We start from the raw sequence: 21,018 nt of genomic DNA, 5'->3' as shown, positions 1-21,018 counted from the left end.
AAGCCCTTGCTGATGGAAGATGTTCACTCAAAATCTTTTGCTACATGTCCTGGTTAATGTTTTCCTTTACACAGATCAGCATGAAGTTTCCACCCACATGCTTCAAAGTGGGTAAAAGGTAAATGGTCAGCATTTGTATAGCGCTTTTCATGACACCAAAGACCTCCCAAAGCGATTAACAATGTGCTTCACATGTACCTATTCACACACACATTCACATACAGATATCAAAAACATACAAGGCACCTACTTTTGTATCAGAGGCATAAAGGCTTCAGTGTCTTCCTCAGGGACTATTTAATATTTAACTTGGAGCTCTACCACCTGAACTACTGCCCATCAGGGTATGGTGTTCTTCAGATGCAGTTCAGTATTCTTTCTCCTCAAAACATGAAGACCCGTGTTGCTACCCAAAAGTTCTATTTTTGTTTCATCTGACGATAACATATTTTACTAATCTTCTTGATCATCCAAAAAATCTCAAGTGAAAAGCAGACGGGCCTGGGCGTGTACTGGCTTCAGCAAAGGGACAAGTCGGGCAGTGCAAGGTTTGAGTTCCTGCCAGCGCATTGTGTTACTTATAGTTGTTACTGTGGTTCCAGCTCTCTGTAGGTCCTTCACTAGTTTCCCCAGTGTGGTTCTGGGATTTTGGATTACAGTTCTTGTTATCATTTCGACACCACGGGGTGAGATTTTGCATGGAGTCCAAGATTGAGGGAGTTTATCAGTGGTTTTATATGTCTCCCGTTTCTAATAATAACTCCGACAGTTGATTTCTTTACACCAAATGTTGTACCTATTGCAGATTCAGTCTTCCCAGCCTGGTGCAGGTCTACAATTTTGTCTCTAGTGTTTTTTAGTCTTGGCCATAGTGGAGTTTGGAGTGACTGTCTGAGGTTGTGGACGGGTCTTTAATCCTGATAATTAGTTATAACAGGTGCAATTAATCCAGTTAACGAGTAAGACCTCATTAGAAAAAGTTATACCTCTCTCACAGACAGAAATCTTGCTTGTTTGTAGGTGACCAAATACTCATTTTCCACTCTAACTTGGAATTCCTTTAAAATCAAACAATGTGATTTTCCGTTTTTTCCCCTCTACATTCTGTCTCTCATGGTTGAAGCTTACCCTAGTGGCAATTACACGCCTTCCTAATCTTTTCAAGTAGAACTTCAACAATTGTTTGTTAACTAAATAGTTATTTGCCCCACTGTAAAAGAATGACTTTACCTTGTAAAGTAGTAGGTGACCACAGCACCTGCGATGGTCATCTGCTGAAAGGCCAGGATGAACTCATTGATCCAAATGAGACCCACCGCATGGTACCAAACCAAGTACTGACCCGCTCCCTTCATTGGATATTCAACCATATTTGTGGAATTGTTCTTCAAAGGACTTCCTGTGAAGGTAAGAAAATGTCATTTTAAATAGCTTCATTTAAACTTTTTCAATAGGTGGTTCTTGGACTAAACAAGTTAAGTCTTAAAATAATAATTAATGGAAAACAAATTGATTGTAAAATTAGTCGCTTATTTATGTTCTTCACTGGACTTTCTGAGAAGTTATCTGCCCCCTCAGTCATCCCTTTCAACACGGCTCCCCCCAAAATCAGCAAGGTTGGGGAGGTGGTTCGTAAATCAAGAGCAGCTTCAGTCGCTGGCCTTAATGGCCTATCATATAAGCTGTATAAGTACTGCCTGGGGGTCCTGATAATCTTGTGGAAAATTCTGCAAGTGGCATGAAAGAAGAAAATCAGCCCTTTGGAGTGGCATAGAGCTGTTTAAGTCTTCAACCCGAATAAACAGAACTCTGGCACGATCGGCCAATTCAGGAGCCTTGCACTTATGAATGTGGAAGAAATGATCTTGTTGACCAGCTACATCATAAATATCAGCTTTATAGACACCAGCTGCCAGATGGCTGGTGCCCCAGGGTTCTTAGGGTGCTTGGAGCACTCTGCCATTATTTGGGAGCAAATACAAAAGGTAAGGAGAGAGAAGAGCAACTTCCATGTTATGTGGTTGCATTTTGCCAACACTTACCGGACTTCAACTTCTTCCACACGCCAGACTGCATTAAAGGCATGGTGGCTGAGTACTTTGCAGACTTGCAGATGTGCTGTACACAACAGGACTTCAGAACAGGATGGCAGAAGCTTGATGTGGGAATAGCGATGGGATGTTTGATCTCTCTCATACTGTTCATTGCAACCTTCGAAAATATCCTCATCTGAGCTAGGAAGATGGTTGGCGGAGTGAAACTGCTGTCTGGCCATAGTCTAGCACCGCTGCGAGACTGCTAAAGAGGATTGATGAGGTTGAAGGCTGGGCAAGAATGAAGGTCAAGCCATCCAAGTCCCAGATCCTGTCCCTAAGAAAAGGTATCAGGAACGACCATACCATCTCACTACAGTGGGAAAAAAGATCCCGCGACTATCAAAGCAAGACATCCGTAGCCTGGGGCTCTCCTACACAGCATAACTCTCAGACAAGCAGACGTCAGAGGCTGTGAAGAAGCAGCTTGCAGATGGCCTAGCCAGGATCCATGCAAACACAAGGTATGGTGTTACCAGCACATACTATACAATCAGGTGATGTGGCCGTTGAAGATGAGTGAGGGGCCTTCATCACTGGCAAGCAAGCTGGACCGGCCGGAAAACTATTTCATAAGGAAGAGGCTGGGGCTGCTCAGACGTGGGCCTCTTCGGTTGGAACATACTTTAACTGCCGCTGCATTCCATCAGCTTTGGGTACAAGAGGAGAAAGCCCAAATGGTTTTGGAGTTGAGAGAGTCCTCCAGCTGGTTAGGGCAGCGGGCACCAAAGTTCAAACAGGAAGGAGGTTGAAGTTAGAAGAAGAGGTCGACCAGGAAATTGGCAGGCTAAAACACCGCAAGGTGGTTGGCAGGGTCCTAGTAGTAAGAGCAGGTCTCGGTTGGGTCGACGCCTCCCTCTTCTGGTCAAACGCTTCCAGGCGGGAGAGGAAAACCATGGTTGTGACAGAAGTGATAAGGTTTGAGCGGGAACGCTATGCCACCAAAGCGGTTTACCAGAGCAGACAGGGCATCTGGACAACATGGGAAGGAGTCATGGAAAGGCCTGTGGCTTGGCCCGACCTGTGGAAGATCCCTCAAGCCAGGCTCAGCTTTCTGATCCAGTTAACCTACAGTATACTACCCTGCCCCCAAAATCTCCACCTGTGGTTAGGATCTGAGGAGATCTGCCCCCTCTGCAGTACCATCAACGTTAACCTTCAGTATTTCCTCTCGGGCTGCAAGACGGCACTGTCCCAAGGCCGCTACAGATGGCGGCATGTTTCAGTACTGAAAAAGCTGGGAGAAACAGTCAAAGCTTGCACACAGGAAGCAAACAGTCGCCCAGCTCCTCCATCAAGACACATCATCAAGGTTGCAAGGGTGAAAACGCTGGCAAAAACACTAATGCCCCTCGCCTGTCAAACTTGGGTAGGCTCCTCTCACCCGCCAGTGATTGGAAAATAAAAGTCGACCTCAAAAGGCAGTTGCAGCTCCCCTGGGAGATGGCCGAAACATCATTGTGGTCAGACATTGTGCTGTGGTCTGTAGCCAGCAAGGAGGTCCTCCTGGTGGAGCTTACTGTCCCTTGGGAGGAGGGAATAGAGAAAGCATATGAGAGAAAATGGGCAAAGTATGAAAACCTAGAAGCCGAGTGCAGGGTGGCGGGCTGGAAAACCACAGTATCCCCAGTGGAGGTGGTGTGCAGGCATTTGTGGGCTCGTCAACTTCCCGTCTGCTCAAGAGACCTTGGATGCACAGGAGCTGGCAATCAGAGATCAACAAAAGAGCTGTCAGAAGAAGCGGAAAAAGGGAGCTTCTGGCTGTGGAGGAATGATAGATGCTTGGGGCTTTCAAACAACACCTAGGGCATCAGTGGGGTTGGCAGGGAGACTTCCCAGCCATCTCTCTGCCACCAGGAGATGTCCTTGGGGTAAAAGGAGCAAAGCATGTCAGTCAGGCCCAAGTGTTCAGGGTACACTAGCATTCCAAAGGCGGTGGAGGAGGTGTGTCAGGCAGAACACCACCATCCTGTATTTCCTGATCTTTTGCTTTTTGTTTTACTTATTTTAATGTATTTTTTCTGCAAGTTTTGTCAGAGGATCGCCGTCTAAATTGGTTAAAATGGATTGTAAATAATTATTTTTTTTTGTATTTCTTGTATAATTTTCTTGTTATCATTTTCAGGGATTTAGTGTTGTTGTTCTATATCTAAAATTGTTTTGTATTTTACATCTTTTTTAAAGATCAGTGAATATCTTTATATTTCATGTTTTTTTTTTCATTTTTCAGGATTACCTGCAAACCATATACAATTATTAATTACTAAATAATTGAGTGCATAATATTTTATTATTATTTATAATATATCTTTAAAAAAAATAAAAAATTAGAGGAGCCCTCTGCGAGCCAAGCCAAAAGAGACGGTTTTCTAGATAGAGCTGTGCTCTTGGGTGCGACAAGTAGAGGAGGTGACACTTTGCATGATGTCATAATGACAAACCACCAGAGCAGGCTTGTCGTCGTTATTTTCAAGCCTTTTTTAAATTTTGATTCGTCGTTATTTTTTGCTAGGTCTATCGAGCCAGACAGCCAAGAAACATTGCAAAAACAATTTCAAGCATTTTCGAGCACTTCACCCAAAATTCAAGCATTTTCCTGGAACTCAACATTAAAATGGATACATTTTTAAGGATTTCAAACACCCATATTAACCCTGAAAAGTACGGCGGACCTAAGGCGGCATAAGCTCAGGAGGTAGAGCACTCGTCTCTGGATCAAGAGGTCGCAGGTTCGATTCCCGGCTCCTCCGTGTTATATGTCGAAGTGTCCTTGGGCAAGACACTGAATCCCGAATGCCTCCAATGAGCAGGTAGGCGCTTTGCATGGCCTACTCCCTATTGGTGTGCGAGTGTGTGTGTGTGAATGGGTAAGTGTGAAGCACATTGTAAAGCGCTTTAGGAGGTCTTCATTGACTTGAAAAGCGCTATATAAATGAAGACCATTTACCACTTTTGGACATTTTCAACCAAGGAATTTTTGGTGCCTCAAATTCGACCGTTACCCAATATAAACTTTTTTCATTGATCTACCTAAATATTCAGATATGAATACATTTATTACGCTCTGATTTTTCCCCTGTTTTTCTTTAATTCCTGATTAGAACCTTTACAAGTCCAAATTCTGAGTATGAGATGAGAGGAGAAACGTCACTTTGACTCTGTCCTCCCACACCACGAGACTGCAGCAAAATTCCGTAACTGGGAGTTAATTGCGCCTCAGAATTGGGACAACATGTCACAAAACAAACTTCTAAGAAGTTGCAAATGGCCTCCCGATTGACTTATTCAGCATGCAAAACAAATATGTCAATCAGGTGCCAAACATATTCTTGATGCACTAAAAAAGAAAAAACCTGAAAGTCCGAGGAGGAGAAACACGGCTAGCCAGTAGACCCATAAGAGCATCAGGCAGAGGAAGGTCCAGAAAGGTTGCAGGACCAGCAAGGGAATGTGGATGAAGACTTTGCCAGCTACGTGGAAAAGAGAAATTGTAAGTGCCACCCGTTTCCTCAGGAAAAACATCACCAGCAGAAGAACCACCTGAAAGACAAAAAGTGGGGTACACAAATCTCAAATGGTATCTCACTACAGTTTTGCCTTAATTTTATATAACCCAATTCTTTAGAGCTTCAGTGTGTATTTGATAGAAATCTTTAGTATTGTAAAAATACTTAATCTATTTTAAACACTATTGATTCAAATAAGCAAAAACACATGATCTATCTCATAAACATACTTTTTTTAAAGACTCTACTTTTTTGTTACTAATTAGCGCAAAGGGCAGCCAGTTTGATATGAATCTATAGAATAGCAATTCAGCCAAATAGCTAAAAAGTAAAAGATCGATAGGAAAATAGGTACATAACTAAAAGGGAGCTAGCTAGACATCAAAAGAGTCGATGGCGAGCTAGAAACAAGGCCAAAATTTAGCTTGACTTGCACAAAGGGTAAATTGCCTGGATAGTTTGCAAAAAAATGTAAAGTTTAAATAGCTTTCTTAGCTTAGCTTTTAAAAAGGTAAAATGATAGCCAAGTACAAAGCTAAAAATAGAGCCACATAGCTAGCTAAAAAAAAACGAAAACATTTTTGCCTATTCGCTTTATAAAACCCATGTTTATTGCAAACTACAGACTGGCATCTAAAACCTGCATGAGGGCAAATAATACAAATATTATCAACATAAAATATAGGTTATTCATGTGCAATAGAGTAGAAGCGTGTTTTAAGCTTATATTTAAACATTTCCACTGAGGTTGCAGATCAAATCTCAGTGGGAAGAGCATTCCACAGCACCGGAGACCGGATGGAGAATGCTCTCAAACCTGCAGATCTCTTCTTGGATCTTGGGATCACTAGTAGGTAGACCAGCGATTTCAGAGCGAAGGCTCCGTCAATTGATTAAAAAAAAAAAACTATCAATATACTGTAATGGAAAATCACAATGACCCAGCACTGTTGGGATACAGTATGTCACAACCATTCAGCCGCCGTGCCTGTCATGTTGTATATTTGGACTGGTGTAAAATGACAGCTCTGTTAGATATAAAAAGTTGTGCAAGTCATTAATCTAGGTGAGGCACAGTGATTTACATGGAAATTTTAGAGTGGCACTCCAAACGAAAAAGGTTGCTGACCGCTGCTCTAGCCTGATGAGACAAAAATTAATTTATTTGGCTGAGATGGTGTGAAGTGTGTATGGTGGCAAACAGGTGAAGAGTATAAACATGTTTGTGTTGTGCATGGTGTTGGGAATGTCATAGTTTGGGGCTGCATAACTGCAACTGGAGTTGGGGAGTAGCATTTTATTGGGGAAGCCTTAACTCAAGCATACACTATGAAATACTGTAGAGGAGCATGATCCCCTTTCTCCAGAAACTGTGTCGCAGGGCAATGTTCCAGCAAAATAATGACCCCCAAATGCACTTTTAAGATGAACAGGGCTTTTCTAAAGGGGCTAAAGGTAAAGGGAATATTCAGGCCAAGCATGTCACCAGATTTAAATCCAATAAAACATCTTTGGGGCATCCTCAAATGAAAGGTGGAGAAGCACAATAGCTCGAATATACCCGATTTCTTTCATGTTGTGATGGAGGAGTGGAAATAGCATTCCAGTGGTAATTTGTGAGAATCTGGTGAAATCCATAGCCAGGATATTTTCTGCTCTGCTGAGGTAGCAAGAGCAGGCGATGTCCTCCAGAATGGGTAGAGAGCTACCAACGATTCTCTGGGCTGTGTTGATGACCCTCCGAAGTGTTTTCCTGTCTGCTGCCGTGCACCCAGCATGCCACACCGTAATGCAGTATGTTAGAATGCTCTCCACTGTGGCTTTTGAAAAAGGACACTAGCAGCTGCTATTTCAGATGATTTATCCTGAGCACTCTCAGGAAATTGAGTCGCTGCTGGGCCTTCCCTACCACCGCTCTGGTGTTTGCAGACCAGGAGAGGTCATCGGAGATGTGCACACCCAGGAATATAAAAGAGTGGACTCTCTCTGCACAGTCTCCTTTTATAATGAGTGGTGCTGGGTTCCTGCCTTTACTCCTGAAGTCCAGTATGAGTTCTTTTGTTTTTGTGGTGTTCAGTATGAGGTGGTTTTTCAAACACCACGTTGTCAGTGACTCTACCTCATCCCTGTACGCCGCCTCGTCCCCTTCAGGGATGAGGCCGACCAAGGTAGTATCGTCGGCTTACTTAACAATTGTGTTTGCGAGGTGGGTTGGTGAGCAGTCGGAATTGTGGAGAGTGAAAAGCAGGGGGCTCGGTACACATCCTTGGGGGGAGCCAGTGCACAGTGTTAGGGTGGGAGAGACGTAGTTGCAGAGTTTCACAGACTGTGGGCGGTTTGAAAGGAAGTCCATTATCCAGTGGCAGATGGGGGAAGAGAGTCATAGGTGAGTTTCTCCACCAGGATAATGGTATTGAAGGCTGAGCTGAAGTCCAGAAAGAGCATTCTTACGTAGCTCCCCCGGTGGTTCAGGTGTCTCAGCGCGGTGTGAAGTCCTGTGTTTATGGCGTCGTCAGTTGAGCGGTTTGCCCTATAGGCAAACTGGTGGGGGTCCAGTGTGGGTGGCAGGGAGTCCTTGATGTGCCGGGACACCAACCTCTCAAAGCACTTCATGACCACAGGCGTAAGTGCGACAGGCCTGTAGTCGTTGAGGCTTTCCACTGCTGACTTCTTGGGGATGGGAAAGATGGTGGAGGTTTTGAAGCAGGGTGGAACGGTAGCCTGTGACGGGGACTGGTTGAAGATGGTGGTGAAGACCCCAGCCAGCGGATCGGCACAGTCCCTGAGTACCCTGCCTGGTACTCCATCCGGGCCAGCTGCCTTCCTGGGGTTAACAGTTTTCAGCACATGGCTTACTTCATGCTCCTGAAGTGTCAATGTGTTACTGCTGGTTGTTGGTGGGTGTAATGTTACTGTTTCTGGCCTTCCAGCTTCAAAGCGAGCAAAGAACTAATTAAGATCCGCAGCTAGTGAAGAATCAGCCCTAACAGTTTCCAGGTTTTTTCCTCTGAAGTTTGTGATGTGTTGTAGACCCTGCCACATCCTCCTCGAGTCGTTTCCAGCAAAGAGGTGCTCATGTAGGCCGCCTTTGCGTCCGCAGTGCCTCTCTTCAGGTCAGCGACTATACGCAGCATGGAGGATGTGGCAGGGCCTTCAACACATCACCAACTTCAGAGGCCACAACCTGGCAACTGTTGAGGCTGAGGCTTCACTAGCTGAGGACCTTAATCAGTTCTTCGCTCGCTTTGAAGCTGGAAGGCCACAAACAGCCACATCACACCCACCAACAACCAGCAGCAACTCCCTCACATTTCAGGAGCACGAAGTTAGGCGTGCGCTGAATACCATAAACCCCAGGAAGGCAACTGGCCCGGATAGAGTACCAGGGAGGGTACTCAGGGACTGTTCCGATCCGCTGGCTGGGGTCTTCACCACCATCTTCAACCGGTCCCTGTCACAGGCGACCGTCCCACCTTGCCTCAAAACCTCCACCATCATTCCCACCCCCAAAAAGTCAGCAGTGGAAAGCCTCAACGACTATATGCCTGTAGCTCTTACGCCTGTGGTCATGAAGTGCTTCGAGAGGTTAGTGTCCCGGCACATCAAAAACTCCCTGCCACTCACACTGGACCCCCACCAGTTTGCCTACAGGGCAAACCGCTCCACTGACGACGCCATAAACACAGCACTTCACACCGTGCTGAAACACCTGGACCACCGGGGGAGCTACGTCAGAATGCTCTTTCTGGACTTCAGCTCAGCCTTCAACACCATTATCCCGGAGATCCTGGTGGAGAAACTTGCACACCTAGGACTCTCTCCCTCCATCTGCCACTGGATAATGGACTTCCTCTCCAACCGCCCACAGTCGGTAAAACTCGGTACCCACGTCTCTCCCACCCTAACACTAAACACTGGCTCCCCCCAAGGTTGTGCACTGAGCCCCCTGCTTTTCACCCTCTACAGCTCCGACTGCTCACCGAACCACCCCACAAACACTATAATTAAGTTCGCTGACGATACCACCTTGATCGGCCTCATCTCTGAAGGGGACGAGGCGGCATACAGGGATGAGGTGGAGTCACTTTCAACGTGGTGTTCGGAAAACCACCTCATATTGAACACCACAAAAACAAAAGAACTGATTCTGGATTTCAGAAGGAATGGCAGGAATCCAGCACCACTCACCATAAAAGGAGACTGTGTAGAGAGAGTCCACTCCTTCAAATTTCTGGGTGTGCACATATCCGACGACCTCTCCTGGTCTGCAAACACCAGAGCGGTGGTGGGGAAGGCCCAGCAGCGACTGCACTTCCTGAGATTGCTCAGGAAAAATAACCTAAAACAGCAGCTGCAGGTGTCCTTCTACAAAGCCACAGTGGAGAGCATCCTAACATACTGCATCACGGTGTGGTATGCTGGGTGCACAGCAGACAGGAAAAAGCTCCAGAGGATCATCAAAACAGCCCAGAGAATCGTCGGCTGCTCTCTGCCCAGTCTGGAGGACATTGCCTGCTCTCGCTACCTCAGCAGAGCAGAAAACATCATCATGGACTTTTCTCACCCCGGCCACCACCTCTTCGACCTGCTGCCTTCCGGCAAGCGCTACAGGTCACACAAAGCAAAAACAAACAGACTCAGAGACAGTTTCTTCCCCACAGCCATTACCACCCTAAACAGACACCGCACAAAAAAACTGAAAACTGTTGCAAAAAACTACCTCACACGATTGTAAAATGGTACTCACGTACATGCTGTCTGCACTATGTTTGTTCACTGCTCAAAACAGACACCGCACAAAAAAACTGAAAACTTGTGCCAACACTACCTCATACGAATATAATGGTACTCATGTCTATGTTCTTGCACATGTCGACTGCACTACGTTTACTGCTCACCTTGCACAATGTCTGACCATTTCCTTTTTCTACACTATGTTGTCTATGTTTGCACCAATGCATATGCTGACTATTTTTTGCACTATGATGACTTTGCACCAAATGCAATATTGCACAACCCTTACGATACCAACGGTATCACGACAACACTGTATGTAACATCCCACATGCCGACATTTCTTGCGTAAATACCATGTAAATTATAACTATAGCCTTATCCCCCTTGTTTTATAACCTTATCTTCTCTGTTCCTTTATCTTCTTGTCTCATACCTCACTGTGAATGTGTAAAACTGGAGTGTCATGCCCAATTTCGTTGTCACAATATGTTAACCCATTTTGTAACAATGACAATAAAGGTATATTCTATTCTATTCTATCTATCTTCCTCTCCCCTATCACCTCCACTGAGTCGAGGGTACATCCCAGGACAGAGCTGGCCTTCCTGATCAGACTGTCCAGTCTTATTCTGTCAGTCATCAAAATGCTGCTCACCCAGCAGAATACTCTGGAGAAGATGGCTGATGCCACCAGTGTCATAAAAGTTCTTCAGGAGTGCCCCATGCACTCCAAAAGACCTCAGCCTCCTAAGCAGACAGAGTGCTGTGCACCTTTTTGTACAGAGCAGTTGTGTTTTGGGTCCAGTCCCGTTTATCATTCAGGTAAACGCCCAGGTACTTGTAGTATGACACCCTCTCGATATCTGTTCCCTGAATATTCACCATTGTTGGGTTTTACTACTTAATGACCTTCCACTGTTGAGCCCCAAATGTGATGGTCGCAGAGTCCTATTATTCTGGCATCCTCCAGTGTTTTTTTTTCTATTGTTTACTTCTCTGGCCACTCATGTTATCCACTTGGCTGCAGGCTATGGCTCGCCGCAAGCTGCTATTGTGATTAATATGATGCTATTTTGACAGCTACATTCGTAAAATCCATTTCATCTGCTTAAAGAAACAATGTGTAATATTTCACCACTAACTGTCACTGTATTGTGTAGAGCAGGGGTGGGCAAACGTTTAGTGTCGGGGGCCGCATTGGGTTCAGAAATTTGGCCAGGGGGCCGGGCCTGGACACCTGTCCAATTTTTCTTAATTGCATTTATGAATAAATATACATGCATACATCTACATTTTATTTTTATTTATTTTTGAATAGTTTTATTCAAATTGGTTTTGAAAAACTCAATATTAAAGCAAAATCAGATATTAAGTATCTCTTTAAAAAACTTCATTTGATATAGTTTTGTAGTATTTGTGAAGCATTTTTTGAAGTATTACTGTAGTTATATTTTTGCAGTATTTTTGAAGTGGTAATTTTGCATCAGAGTATTACTATAATCGTATATTTTTTTAGAATTTCTGCAGTATGTTTTTCCACATTAAACTAAAATAAAATATTAGGCCTCTGTTTTAACCACTAAATTTAATATTTTGTTTTGTAGTATTGCTGTAGTATTTTTAAGGTTATGAGTCTTATCTTATAATCCATCTTATAATAAAAGCAAAATAATACATTAGGTCCCTGTTTTCAAGCGCTGAATTAAATATTTAGTTTTGTACTCATTTTGTAGTACTGTACAATTCTGATTATAGGCCGCAACTTTTCGCGCAAGCGTTCAACGCTGCGAATTATGCAATCATGCAGATAATTTATGCCAGGGGCGCCTGATCAGTAAGAGTGAGCCAGGTGGAATATTTGTCTCGAGGAAGGAAGTTTTATGTAACTTCGCACTTTGTGCATGAATAAAACTAGCATGACCAGACTGTAATCATGGAAAATATGTTAATCAAAAGGGCAACTACCTAATTGGAAATAATTTTCAGAGTCTGTTTATTTTTAAACAGAATTAATGTGGCTAAACAAAATAAGAAGCAACATCCAATGAAGCAGAAATGTTTAGGCAGATTTCTTTCGGCATTATCGTGTGTTTTGGAGTAACTGTTTTACACGGTTCGATTCTATGGATTTTCCTTGATGTAACGAAGCCATTCTCACGAACATTCAAAGAGGTTGAAGATAGCCATGGGACGTAATGGTGATTTGCGCCGGTTTTATTGTTTTCGGGTAGCTTGATTCAGACTGATCTGGGTGCGGATTGTGACCCCTACATCAGTAAACCAGCGAGCGTTGTTGGCATCAGAGTATTGTTTGGTCCTGATTCAAAAATCTGTGTATTGCAAAACATGCTGATTCATTCATATTGTTTTAGATTAAAAAAACAGCCCTTATTATTTCATATATTTTTGTTTTGCAGGGTTTTTTTAACATTGTGCTCTTGAGTTAATGTTGGTCATATGTTTGAATGCATTATTTATTGATTTTATGTAATTTCAGTTTTTAGTACATGGTTTGACATGATCAGACAAAAATGTTTATAGTTTAAAGGCCTTTTATTTTATTTTTAATTACAGATGCACTTTAAAGTCCCAATGTGTCATTTTTAACCAATGGGTGGCACTGTGTTGTCTGGTACGAGCAAGGGCCAGTAATACAGGACACAGCCTGGCGACAGGATGCCAAACAATCATGGCGCTGACTTAAAGGGGATTCCACAGAGGGAAAAAATAAATTCTCAACCTATGATTTTTTTTTTAGAAAAATTAACATTTGTATGGCAGTTAATGGATTTTGCTTAGTATTAAAATCAATGTTTTTTCTTTACTGGATGAAAGTTTTTTTTGTACCACTAGCAGGCACCAAATATTACACGATTCTCCTTTACATATTTTCTGTTACAGTAAATAAAGCTATTATTTGCTGTAAGTTGGTTCATACTTCTATTTGAAACATTTTGTATACGTTAATCAGAACATAGTGTTGTGTAGTGGACAGCAGTGTACTTAAAACAATTTTATAGACAAAATGGACTCGATGGGAGGGTAGGGGTTGGGGTCAAGGGGTTCTGGTGTTAGTCTTGGGGGGGTGCAAGAGGATTTTTTTATTCTGAGGGGGGGCACAATATAAATTCATTGACAAGCCATGCTTCAAATACATATCCCTCAACTAATAAACTAATTAGGTATATATATATATGATATGATGTTCACAAGTCTCAAACAGCGTCAATTAAATTCTTTCCCTTCCCTTGTTTGAACAGAATCACATGTAAATGCTTGGAATTACCGTGAACACAGTAGCGCAAATGGCGTACACAAGGAGTGCCTTGACATTATCCGCTGCCACTTCTTTCCCGAAAACGGAGGCTGTGTTATATAGAGTGTTCCTGTGGTCCACGTATAACCACCAGAGGACGCCTGTCGCCACTGCGTTAAAAAAAAAAAAAAAAGGAAATATACAGCAAACTTTTATAGCGACTGACACAAAATTATGATAGCAACTTTCGACCATTACCTAGAGTGCCGATGACAACCAGAATGGTAAGTATCCACACCAGCACTTTTGAGATGTAACGAATGATGACTATCATGATCAGAGAAAGAACTGTGCCAGACAGATCAAAAGATTTATGCACAACTCAAGACAAAGTGGAAATCAACCTATTTCCAAATATTTTATCGGCTTATATCAGTTTAACCACACCTTTTTTGCTGTTGTTTTTTATTCATTGCTTTGGGTGAACTTTTGGGGAAAAAAATGCATCAAAAAGTTTTAGCAAGCAACCAATGGGGGCTTTGTTTTAGATAGCAAGTGAACTGTAATTGGTCGTTGAAGCATTGGCATTTTTAATGTCATCATTGCTCGATAGCCTTTTCAAAATGGCTGGCCTGATTAAGGATTTTGCTTTTCAACATTTTGTCACTCTCATGTGGAGAAAAAAAATATCTGAAATTAACTTTTGTTGTCCTTCAATGGTTGAACAATTATTTAACGAGTTATTGTTTTCTAATTTAGTCAATATTAAATGAATTGTTACAATTTACATGGTCTCTTTGCGGATGCTCTGAACCATCTGAATAAATCTGCTGTCACTTCAGACTGGCTAACGTGTCAGGTATTTAGGGTTATTTTTATATGCAGCAATACATTTAGACAAATGGGAAGTTTCAGCAGAACCAAGAGCTGCTAAGAGATGTTCTTATGGTGTTCTGTGCAGCCATTTGAAAAAAAAAATGTGATCAAGTGCTATACAAAAAGCCTGACTTGACAAACAAACAAACAAACAAATAAATAAATAATCGTTTTATTATTCTTCTGAAAAACTAAAAAAACTAATTCCACACAACTACGATATTCTAAAATAGTTATTAAAATGAAATTTTAGGACTAGTTCTGGCCCATAAAAAAATCAGTTGGCTAACTTTTTCTCCTTTGATTTGTTTTACCACACAATATTATTATAGTAACGACTTGTAAAACAATTACAAATGTAAAAATGCTACATAAAATATTTTATTAACAGTTTTACCCTAGATCAAAATAATTCACTTTACTTGATACTCTACCTAGAGTTCCTACAGACTAAAACTTTTTTAAATGGCTTTATGAGAAAATTTAAGACCAAGTCAAGAAAGAACACAATTTTAGAATAATTAATTAAACGCCGTTAAAGACATTTCAACAATCCGCGGGAACCCTGTCCAACACAGGGCTGCTCATTACAGTGGTCACGATCTACCGGTAGATCGCAATGGTAGCTCTGATCAATAAGTGCATTCAGTGCTTTGTATTTGTTGGGACATGCAGCCATCTACCGGTCTCATGCAATAAGACAGCGGCATCATTTTTTTTCCTAATTACATCATTGACATATACTTTGGCCATAAATGAAAACAGACATTAATTGAGTTACATAATACTATTTGACTAGTATACTCATATTTGATTAAATCTAGAATAAAATAGAATAGAATAGACTAGACTAGACAAATGTCATTGTTACGAAATGGGTTGAACAAGCATACATTGATAATATTTTTTGTAGTTGTTTTACTTGTTAATTTTTTATAGTTAAACCAAAAACTAAGAATCATAAACGCATTAGAAAATAATGAGATGTTTAATGACTTGCTCATTTTGTAAGTAGCTCGCATGTTGAAAGGGTGTGAGCCCCCCTGTTCTAATAGAAACAATTATTTTGAAGAGCAGACCATATTCAATATGTGTTTGCAAACATAAGCCATATAAGCAAATATGAAAGTATGAAAAATGTGCGCATCACCTAAAGACAGAACACAAAGCCCTAAAATGATGGCCTTGCTGGCCATAAGGCCAGCGACGACTCGACGGAAAACAATATTGTCGCTGATGAATGTGAAAAAGGAGAGGGCCAATTCCACATAGCAGCTGATATCCGCTGGTATGCAACGGCGGAACAATGCCACGGGTTTACTGCAATGGAGAAAAAAAACAAAAATCGGAGATTGAGATCAGCAGTTCATAGAAAGTAAATCATTCAAACAATAAAACACTTATTTTCCCATTCTGAAAAAAATCAAATCAGAATAGACTGGAGATCAAAATTAAAAGAACCACCTGTAAAATATTGAATCATTTTGATATGGTACCATCTTCACTGCTCAACAGTTTAGGGACATTTTGTTGTGGCTATTATCATGCTACATTTGTTCACAAACTGGAAAAGGCATTCAAACAAAAAACTGTATTTTGCCAAAAATGCACTGATCAAAATTAGAGAACAATGACTCTGGTTTCAACAGTTACAGATTAGTAAGACGCGTACAGGCCTCTGCTGTGAATGACTTCAGCACATCTGCGCCCACAGGATGGAACCAGTCTCTCACATTGCTATGGTGTAATTTTTGTCCATTCTTCTTCCAGCCTTCTCTACAGTTGGGTGATTGTAGTAGGTTACTTAACTATAACTTTGTCACCAAGGATTTTCCAGGGGTACTCTGTTGGTTTGAAATCAGAACTTTGGGCAGGCCATGCAATTAATTCAATGTTTTCACCTTTTACCTACCCGTTTTGCTGTGTGACATGGAGCATTGCCCTGCATGAATACTGCAGGTCGATTGGGCGATCAAAGAAAAAAAGGAACCATGAGCTGTTGAAAGAGGTTCTGATACACATTTGCATTCACTTAACCATGTAGCAGTAAAAGAGGCCCAATCTCTGCCACAACATGCCCCAAACCAAGACATTTCCTCCTCCAGCTTTCACAAACTTTTTCACACCCTTTGGATGTATTCTTTCTCAAAAGTGTTGTGGAACATAATGCTTCCAATAACACCCAAATAAAAATTAATCTGCTTACATTATTCAGGTAAAACGTAGACCAGTTCTCTTCTGTCCATGCAACATGCTCCTCTACAGAGCTCAGTCAAGCTTTTAGATTTTTTTGGTCACTGCAGGGTGGGCCTTCAGTCCAACGGCTCTTGGGCAACTTGAGTCTTGTATTCTTATTTTGTCACACATTTCGAACAACCAACCTGTCTTGCTATGGCTGATTAGGGTCATCCCTTTCGTTTTCATCTGGACAACCTGCCAATGGAGGCTTTCAGTCACTTTAAATCAGCCTACCATCTTACAAAGTCAGTGAAACTGGCAGTAAAAATGCAAGTTAAAGAAGAGTTGACATACAGTCAAGGAATTTAGTACCATGTGTTTGAGTAGCACCGTTAAGTGGGAGGCACCTGAAAGTGCTAGAAGCCAATTTTGATAAGTGCATTTTGGCCGAAATGTTTTTTGGGACACCACAAAAAGTCCTCAAATTTTTTAGTAGAAAAGATGGAATTTTATTAGAATTATTATTTTTTTGCAAGTTGTTCTCTTATTTTTATCTCCAGTGTAAGTGTCGTACTCCTTGTTGAATTCCCCCCATTTTTAATGGAAATTGCAAGAACATAATAAAAGGACAAAACCCGCGCGCACTTTCAATGAGTGGAACAAGGCAGAAGTTATTTTTTGTTTTTAGACCAAGAAACTATCTAACATTGATGTATTTATAAAGCGCCTAATGAATGAAAAAACAAAAGAAAAAGAAAAAGAAAAGTTGAAGGAAGTATAAGCTGTTTTAACAGCACAGCAGCGCTTTTTTTAAGACTCTGCGAGTCAAATGAGTGCAAATGCGAGCTACGAAGTCGCGATGCTAATCACCAAGCATTGCAAGCTTTTCACGGCGGGGAAATTTATTAAGACTGTTCAAAGAATGTCAGGCTAAATGGTTGGCCCTTACACGTTTTCATTTGACCAAATCTGGCCTCTTTCTGAAAGGTTTGGACAGCCTTAGGTTAAGGGATTCGTGAATCGTGATAAAAAATATATTATCTATCTAATTAACCTGGTCATATCCCTCGAGAGGGGTAACCAACAGCAAGCCAAATACATACAAAAACAAAGAAAATTAAAAAAAGGGAAAAAGTAGCAAAAAACACACACAAAAAGTTTTGGACCATGGCCAACCCAAATGCCCAAACACCCAAACAAGTTAAGCACCCAAGTCGGTCATGCTTTCGTCCCTCCAGATGAAACAGGACACAAGAAATCGGGCATGTCACTCGGGTCAGTGTGACACAACACACTCTTCTGTTCAACAGCAGGGCCCGACAGCTTTCACAGGTTTACCCCTACCGCATCATACAGGTGCCCTGCCCATCCCTTAGAACACGTCTAAACATCCCACTATCCTTTTACAACACCTCTCCACTCATTCCTATCACCAACCAGAGCTCTAGCTTCCACTATATTTGGACCTCTTTCCTGCAGTGCACTCATAACACCATCCATCCACGTCAATCGCCGCCTTCCTCTTGGTCTCCTTCCACTTACTTCTGCTCTGTAGATCCTCTTTCAACATTCGCTCCTCATGCATCCTCTCCATGTGTCCAAACCAACAGAGTACTCTCTTATCCACATGCTTGCTCAGTTCCACTACTACTCCAGTTCTGTCTCTCACAATTTCATTTCTCAAGCTATCCAATCTTGTCACTCCTGACATTCTCCTCAAACACTCAAAAACATTAAATTCCAATATATTAAAAAAATATTATTAGTATTACTCACACATTATTTTTGTTTGTGATTGGATTTCTTTTGTGTTCAGTTTGTTGATTTAAAAAAAAAATAGTAGAGAGATTCCTCGCTACTTCGTGCAGATATTGAGCGGTTTACTCCTTCGCGGATTTTGAATTGAATTGAGTTTGTCTTTATAGACATTGATATCATTGTATCGTGCATTATGTTTTGTTAGACAGCAGGGGGTGACACATTAGGGAAAGTGCTCCTTGTTCAGGTGGTTGTGACTGTGTTTCCGTAACTGTAACAGGTCGGTGTGACAATGTGTGCGTGTGACTTATGATGGGCTTGTGTGTGTGCTCCTCTGATTATTATCAGGTTCCAAAAGTGACTAGGGCTGTGTCAGTGAGAAGACAAAAGTGGTGTTGCTGGTCCGGCCTACTGCTAAGGGCTAGGCTAGCAACTCTTTGAAGCCACCGCTGCGGACCCTCTATCTTGGCAACGCCAGGTCCATTAGCCATGAAATGTATGACCTGGAGCCACAAACTCGTGGGACATAGCTACATTTGGAACAGTCTTGTTTTAATAATCAATGAATGTGCAACGCTACTTTGCAAAATTTCCTCTTTCGCGGGTGGTTCTGGTCCTCTATATCTGCAAAAACAGAGGGATCTCTGCATAGCAATTTTTAATAATACATTTTTGACAATGCCACAGACAGGAACTGCAAAAGGTTTTGATAATTAGGTTTCTATTTTTCTCAGGGGCTGAAATATCAACGATGGGGTAGGTGTATATCTCATCTCATCTCTCATCTCATCAGCCGTACCGCTTATCCTCATTAGGGTCGCGGGGGGGCTGGAGCCCATCCCAGCCATCTCCGGGCAGTGGGCAGGGGACACCCTGAACTGGTTGCCAGCCAATCGCAGGGGTAGGTGTATATATATAGTTTAATTCATCAGTTTCTATCAGTTTTGTAGGCGAAGCAAAAGCCACTCAACCTTAGAGACATTTAGTGTCTTCATCTTAATGGGTTAAAGACTGGTTACCTTGGTGGAAGAGGAAGCTTGGGGCATTTGGTAAATCGATCAGAGTGGCCCGGGTATCTTGATGGACTAATGTCGTAGGTGCATAGTGCAGATCCTTCAAAGAAAAGATTAGTTACTGTACATTAATAAAATGTTAGATAATACAAGAGGAACAACTCATTGTCAAAAATAAATAAATAATGGTTTGGAGTAAAAAGAGTTTTATGTAACTAAAATAATTGTTATCATTACTGAGACCCCTGTCTTAAGGCATTCCTACCTTCTGATTTTATCACATTAGAAAGCTGAATAGTGTTTTTTCAGCCCCTCGTTGCGGCATTTTCCCCAACATACAACATCAACAACCAACTTACAAAATTCAAACTTTGTGTTTGTGCATATAACTTCACATGTTTTGTCTCAAAGATGCATGTCTGCTATTGGTTAATGTCATCATAGCACCATAAAGATGTATATTCTATTGGCTGAACTACCTCACACGATGCCTTTCGCTTTGTGTTTAGTACAGGATCTTGTATTGGTTTGTGGGTTAGTGCAATGCAATAGTTTATATTTGGACTATATTATTTTACTTGCAGTGATGCCAAAAAAGCAAACACATGATAACCATGGAAATAACGCTTGCAATTATCAAGAACAACAAAGAAGGCACATACATTGTTACTCTAACTTATGAATATACGTGGCTGTAGCTAACTGGGATGTTTACAGAGAAAAAGGAAGAAAAGATTGCAACAGTCTGTTAAGACAATCCTTGCAAGTGAAAGTTTGAAAATGTGTTTATTTTAAAGCATTCACCAACTAACTCTATTGTACTACTTCAAAACACGACCCACCGAATGTAAATGAAATTTCATATTACCTTTACATAAATATTTATACATGTAATATGTGTCACCTGGAAAAGGGGATTACCTCATGTACGGTCTCTCCTCAAGGTTTTCTTCATTCTCTCAATGCTTAGGTTTTGATTTTTTCTGGCCCTCGGTTATAGTTCAAGGGATGGTGTAATAATACTCTGTAGTCTATAATAGTATGTGGTCTTTGAGACTTCCTGTGATTAAGGGCTAATAAAATAAACATGACTTGACTTGACTTTTGTTGCCTTATAGTATTTTTTTTTAACCCTCAATACATATTTATTCATTTATTTCTCACCATTAGTAGTTGCAAATTTCCTCAAATCATGGTAAGTCTTGAGTTCCTCAGCAGGACATTTGGAGACGCACAAGGACACGCTCTTCAGCTCCCGGTTTAAGATGTCAATGTTGCACGGGTCCAAAAAGAATACGTACCTGACCAACACACGAAAGATTTCAATGTGCATCTACATGACTTTTTTAAAAACTTACACAGTTGCCCCGGATTGGAAAGAGTCCTATTGAGAATGCAAGGCTGGACTTTTAGAGAAGAGAATTTAAAAGATAGCGACATTTGCCTTCCTGCTGCACTATTGTCTCTTTGTGGCAGAAAAATCTTTTTGGAAAAATCAAGCAGCAAGAAAGCAGCCACCATTGTTTGAGCACACAGTGTGTGAAGGCTCAATGTTGCTGGAATTTCAGCATTTACACAGAAACAAATATGAAAACGATACC

General features: G+C 41.6%; 1 protein-coding gene across 3 annotated transcripts in view; it reads right to left on the bottom strand.

The window, feature by feature from the left end:
* slc44a1a (solute carrier family 44 member 1a) overlaps window positions 1-21,018 on the bottom strand; it is a 42,687-nt gene that overhangs the window by 8,324 nt on the left and 13,345 nt on the right. For 2 of the 3 annotated variants that reach the window (XM_088342877.1, XM_088342876.1), the window contains exons 4-11: window positions 20,582-20,718; window positions 19,424-19,517; window positions 15,619-15,788; window positions 13,851-13,940; window positions 13,623-13,762; window positions 5,447-5,633; window positions 3,478-3,618; window positions 1,231-1,399 (exon numbers count right to left, since the gene is read on the bottom strand). In XM_088342877.1, the coding sequence (XP_088199003.1) occupies window positions 1,231-1,399; window positions 3,478-3,618; window positions 5,447-5,633; window positions 13,623-13,762; window positions 13,851-13,940; window positions 15,619-15,788; window positions 19,424-19,517; window positions 20,582-20,718 (1,128 nt within the window). The remainder of the gene's footprint in view (window positions 1-1,230; window positions 1,400-3,477; window positions 3,619-5,446; window positions 5,634-13,622; window positions 13,763-13,850; window positions 13,941-15,618; window positions 15,789-19,423; window positions 19,518-20,581; window positions 20,719-21,018) is intronic. The other variant, XM_088342878.1, reaches the window with a different exon arrangement.

This window comes from Urocampus carinirostris, chromosome 8, assembly GCF_059441175.1.
Source record: "Urocampus carinirostris isolate Australia breed hairy pipefish chromosome 8, RoL_Ucar_1.0, whole genome shotgun sequence".
Taxonomy (NCBI): Eukaryota; Metazoa; Chordata; class Actinopteri; order Syngnathiformes; family Syngnathidae; genus Urocampus; species Urocampus carinirostris.
Note: the sequence above shows the minus strand (reverse complement) of the source record. Positions and strands in the feature narration are given on the sequence as shown.